Source organism: Cryptotermes secundus, unplaced genomic scaffold, assembly GCF_002891405.2.
Source record: "Cryptotermes secundus unplaced genomic scaffold, Csec_1.0 scaffold801, whole genome shotgun sequence".
Lineage (NCBI taxonomy): Eukaryota > Metazoa > Arthropoda > Insecta > Blattodea > Kalotermitidae > Cryptotermes > Cryptotermes secundus.
The window spans coordinates 202,432-208,154 of NW_019725851.1; the positions used below are offsets into that span (position 1 = coordinate 202,432).

The window sequence follows — 5,723 nt, forward strand, 5'->3', positions numbered from 1 at the left end:
TAACATTTATTGAAAGTAAATTTGTTTTGAACCATTTATTTACGCAAGCAATGTATAATGATCCATGGATGTTAAATATGAATGAATATATGAAAATGGATGAGAGGTCACTATTGTCACTATATCGTTACTTCCCTACAACACTTGCACTCCCGCTTTTTCGGCCGAACAGAACTCTTTGGCCAGAGGATAGGAGAAAAAGAAACACGGCAACTACCAGCCCCGTGAAATTCGCGATCACTTGCCATAGTCATTTGTTTATTGCTTTCCCCTCCCGACCAGTAGCCATGTTTACGTCTTTCGAGATTCGTGGAGTGATCTCAGCGATCACAGCCTTTAAAATAAATACATTACTCTGATTCTGGCGGCTGTGACGGCTGTGGCTATCTGCCAATATGGAGAGCGTGCGCATCATAAGTTTCGTCTTTAATCATATTTAATTCGAGATGATAATTTTGAAATGAATTATTATGTTATTTGAAACCTCTGATATCCACTGAAGGTAATTTATAAGACTGGTGTGTAAACATATTCCAACTGAGTTATACGCGTGAACGTATTAGGGTCTACGTGCGCCTTTGAGCATAGGTGGCGCTATTTAACACGAAACAAGGAAAGTGTTTTGCGTGTGTGTGTGTGAGAGTGCTTCCTCTCCAATTTTTGAAACAATTTCTTGAAACAACGAGGGGCTTTGTAGTGATATTTTATAATGATTAATGTAATAGACGGTATGCTAATTCTTTCTGCAAGGGATATTTACCACGTGCTATAGTATAAATGTTAGAAACTTATCCTGAAATGTTACTGATATTAGGGATTTCACATCCGATAGTCTTTTGTTTGTTAATAAAATGTTTTTGTACCGATTATTCGACAGTGGTATTACCCTTTGTTACTCGCAGTTTTAAAAATATGAGAATATTAATGACTAAAAAGTAAAAAATTGTTTTATTGCCTCGTACTTCGCCGCGACATTCAGTATGTTGCTTATGTCCATGTCTTGCTGTAAGTTTTAGAAAATGTCAGTATGAATGAGAAAAGAGGCTATGTATCATGTTCCCATTTATAATCCGTACCGTGGCTATGTGATTGCTATGTTAATTGACCTCCCAGAAATAAAATGTATAGCGTCATAAGTGTGAGATGTGCATAACTAATGAAATTATTCCTTTAGTTACAGATGTTGACTGAAAATTGCAATGGCTGGTAGAGAAAAGAAAATACTTGGCAATAAACAATTGGGGGTTAAAAAAGAAATAGACAAAACTGTTAAAGTAACAGAGACTACGAAAGAAGATGAAACTAGTATTAAAACAAGAGAACTGAAACAAGTTCAGAAGGATGTGTATCAAGGAAAGAAATCTACTCTTAAAAAGAGATCAACAGGTGGCACAAAATCAAGAAAAAGTTTGGAGAGTACAGAAGCAATTTCAAAAGATAGTTCTAGTTCTATTGTTGAATCTGCCACAGGAGGAAAAACTGCAAGGGGTTCCCAAAATCCAAAATTGCGCCAAACCAGTAAATTAAATAAGACGGTAACATCTCAGAGTGGAACAAATTCGGCTAATGAATTATTTGCACTTTCAAATGATACAAAGCGTTCACAGAGCCCGCGGTTATGCAAAACTAACAAGGTCTCAAAAGGTGCTAAACAAGGGAGCAAAACATTGGAGGAAGCAAGTCTTTCTGATGATTCAAACATTAATATATTAAGCACAAAAGCACAGAGTCCAAAGTTACGAAGGCTTGTGACACAGAATAAATTAGGGACAGGGAGCCCAGATGTACGAAATGGGTCTAAAGGTCGTAATACGCCTTATATTACAAGGTCAGACTCACCTGCTAGAGTTTTGAGGAATGGGAAGAGAAGAAGACTGAAAGATCCTAGCCTGCTGGAAGGACTTGATGTGGGTTTCCCTAAACGAAGACGGTTACTCAGCACCACCAGAGATGGCAGTGGTAGTGAATTGGGCAGTAAAGGTGAACTCTGTTTAGATGATCAGTCAAGTGTTGCAGGGAGTGACAGCAGTGTCTCTGATTTTCCAAGATTGGAAAATGGCAAAGGAAGCTGTGATTCTGATTGTGATTCTAAGATTCCACTGGATGAAACAAAGAATGAAGAACATTCACCTCATAGTGTCCATAGTTCACCATGTTCAGAAAATCAGTCACAAATTTATCATGACAAATGTTTAGGTAAATCAATTTCTAACAGAATTACAGAGCTGATACACAGAAACAAATTTTTGGAGTCTGTTGGGAAAGCATTGATCCCAAAGGCAGAAGAAAAATTAGTCTCCACCAAACCATCAGAATTAAGTGAAACAGACTTTGGAAAATTTATTGAAAATGAAAAAAAATTAACAGACACAAACTTCAATTTGTGTGGACCAGAATCTGTTGCTTCTGAGAAAACCGACTGTGACTCAGCTGAACATCAGTGTAGTCATGACTGTAGCACTCACAATACCAGCTCAGAAACAAAAGAGAAAGATGAAGACTTTTTACCAGCTGCTGGAAAAGTGACTGCATCTGAAAATGCTGATTTGAAGGAACTAGAGCATAAGAATGGACAAAATCTTTCAATTGATATAGCTCTTTACCACCTTCGTGAAAAATCAGCAAGAAAAGTTCGAGATTTGAAGATCACAAAGAACAAAAAGTTTTTTCAGGAATGTCCTAGCTCTAGTGGTGTGTTCTATGTTGTTCAGAATCCATCAAATGTTCCATTCCAGAAAGAGGGTGTAAGATCTGTCCTACCTCTTTGCAGTGGAGAAAACCAGGGTTCTGTCACTTGCACTGATGCCCAGTTGGCTAGCAGAGATATTCTGGTACTAAATTCATCTATCAAAGAGAAGGAGTCAGCAGAGAGTGAAAACTTTGCATCGGCTGAAGGCTGTGCATCAAGTGTTTCTGCGAGAGATGTAGTGAAAGACAGTTTAAATGTGTGCGCTGGTCAGCAGCTGGAGGAAGAATCTATCCCTGTTCTTTCTCAGACTGTTGTGTGTGAGGCAGATGTGTCATGTGTTAGTGATTTCAGTGTTGATAGGAAGAGGTGTAGTAGTAGTATTGACAGTAAAAAGGATGCTCACGGTATTAACTCAGACATTAAGGATGATAGTAGTACAGTTATTCTTGATTGGAAAATGGATTGTGAAAGTGCAGTCAGTGAGATTAAGATTGATTATAACAAGTTAAACAGTCTGGAAAGTATGGATTGTGAGAATGCAGACATTCGTGACGTTGAAGTAAACAAGAATAGTGGTGTTAGAGTTGAGACTGATAATAATAATGATCCTGTCAGTACAGATAGTGCTCTTGTTGATAACAAGAAAGTAATTAGTAAAGAGGATTTTGTTATGGGCACAGGCTTTAAAAACGATTGTAAAGAAACAGTTGACATTAAATTTGACTATAATGATACGGTTAATGATACCAGTAGTGTTACAGACTGTAAAGAAATATCTCATGACTGTAGTAGTACAACTAACAAATCACAGAAACCAGTGTTTCTTGAAATACCAGAAACTTCTGATCATAATGTGAATGCTGTTTTAGAACCTGTGATACATACAGATTTTGAAAGTGATGTACATGAAGTAGGTAGAAATATTCGTAGATCAACTCGTTCGTCAGTTGGCAAAGTACGAGCAGCCATGCTGCATTGTATGACAGCTGGTAGAATGAAACAAACAAAACTGGATTCACAAGAAAAGAGTCAGGATGTTATTAAAACTGATGCAGAATCACTGAGTATTTGTTCAACTGATGATGGTAGTACTATGGATAGTGAAGATGTTGCATTTTCAACTGGAAAAACTTTGGAGATGAAAGGCAAGCAGAACGATGTGCAAGAGAAGAATGAGGAAGTAAAGGGAGTGGAAGTGGAGGAAGATGAGGCAGCTGTCGAAGCAAACATCTTGGGCAAAGTAGAAGATATGCTGCTACATACTGGCACCACTGCCATGACAGCACAAGACATTCTTTCTAAAGAGAGTTTGTGTCATATAAATGATATCCATATTAAAGAGGGAGATTTGTGTGAATCAAAAGGAAATTCCTTGCATGTTGATAAGCTTGTTATTGAAAAGAAAAATGAAACATCAGAAAAACAGTTAGATATTAGCGTGCTTAAGGAATCTGTTGTTGACTGTGAAAATATTGATGAAGGGGACGTAATTTCAGATCAAGAAAATGAAAAAAGAATTCCAGAACTAAAAATGGACATTTCTGATGTGATTGATTTTACCAATGTTAGTACTGAAAAAATTATCAGTTGTGAAGATTTGTTTGATTCTGAACCAAATGTAAAGGAGGAAAGTAGGAGTACCGATGAAGTTGAACTGTGCAGTAAATTGAAAGATGAAAATGATGATAAATTACCTGCACAAAACACATTTGTGCCTCAGATTGTAGCACACATGAAGAAAGGTAAAGTAGACAGCATCAGTGATGGAAAGGTTGATAACGAAAAGGACGTGATGAACAATGTGGAAAAGGTTCTTGTTCATAAATTGCAGAATGCTATTGAACCAGCATTGTTTTATTCAAAAGAAAACCTCAAGGATGTCATGTCTCAGGATTCAGAAGACAAATCTTCAGACGTTACCGGAAAAATGATTATGAGTGACATTTCTGAAAGTCATTGTGAGTCCAAGCATCATACAAGCATTTGTACCAATGAGGAATTTCCATCCAGTACTCCAGAGTGTTCCGGTGAAGATGGACAGGCATGTGACAACAACAGATCCCTTATAGAAGAAGTCTTCCAGAAGAAAGTGATAGTGGAACAATGTGATATGATATCAGAAGGTGTCATGTCTGATGTGAACAGTATACTGCACGACGTGAAGCAGCTTGAAGAAGGCGAGTCACTTCATGAAGTGTCAGGTTTCATCAGTAGTAGTGTGGTGGAAAGTTCAGAAATTTTAGATGACAGGGGGAGTGATTCCAAAGTCAGTGATTCAAAAAACATGTTTGTGGAAGAGGAAGTGAGTCCAGAAGAGCAGGCCATCAAAGAATCAGTCCTTAGTGCTCTTGGATTGCAGCCACTTCGAGCCACACAGGTATTGTACAACATCCCAGCACTTAACAGAGAACAAATTGACATATTGTGTACACAGTTGACTCTGATATTGCAATTTTAAAATGTGAAGTGTTCATATGTTCCCGTGTTTGTGTGTGTGTGTGTGTTTGTCCCTCTCTGTTTGTAAGATTTTCCTGTTTTGCCTGATTGTGTTGGTGTTTTTGTTATATATCCAACAATACTTAAAGATATGCTGTATGTCTCAGATACATCCTATCCCAGTTCTTCCTGGTGGTTGGATTATGCTTTCCCATGGCCCCTGACCATAGCTGACAGATTTGATCATTCCCATAGTACCAGGAGGAACAGCCTGTTATTGTAGGAAAGCCTAACCATAGCAGCAGGAGACGAAATATCTCGGCCCTCCAATCTGGAGGTTGGGGGGGTTGGGGTGATTCATCTTTCAGGATGCTGATGAGGGAAAAACTTATCCTACTTGTGTCATTTGATGGTAACATCGGCAGAGCACCCCCACCAGTTATCCCAGGTGGACACACAGCCAAGCTTCAGTTGAGCCCTCACTTGCATATGAAGAGCCCTCACTTGCATATGAAGAGCCCTCTTCTTCTTGGCCACTTCTGCTAGCCAATCTGATTATTCTTCTCAGTGGTCAGGTTGTTTCCCCCCCCCCCCCCAC

General features: G+C 38.5%; 1 protein-coding gene across 8 annotated transcripts in view; it reads left to right on the forward strand.

Annotated features, from left to right (window-relative positions):
• Positions 1-380: 380 nt before the first annotated feature.
• Positions 381-5,723, forward strand: part of LOC111863791 — a 38,714-nt gene continuing 33,371 nt past the window's right edge. For 2 of the 8 annotated variants that reach the window (XM_023850486.2, XM_023850490.2), the window contains exons 1-2: positions 545-728; positions 1,175-5,066. In XM_023850486.2, coding sequence (XP_023706254.1) covers positions 1,200-5,066 — 3,867 coding nt within the window. In that variant the 5' untranslated portion in view covers positions 545-728; positions 1,175-1,199. Of the gene's footprint in view, positions 519-544; positions 729-798; positions 1,006-1,174; positions 5,067-5,723 lie in introns of those variants that run through there. The other 6 variants (XM_033751208.1, XM_023850489.2, XM_033751211.1 and 3 more) reach the window with 6 other exon arrangements.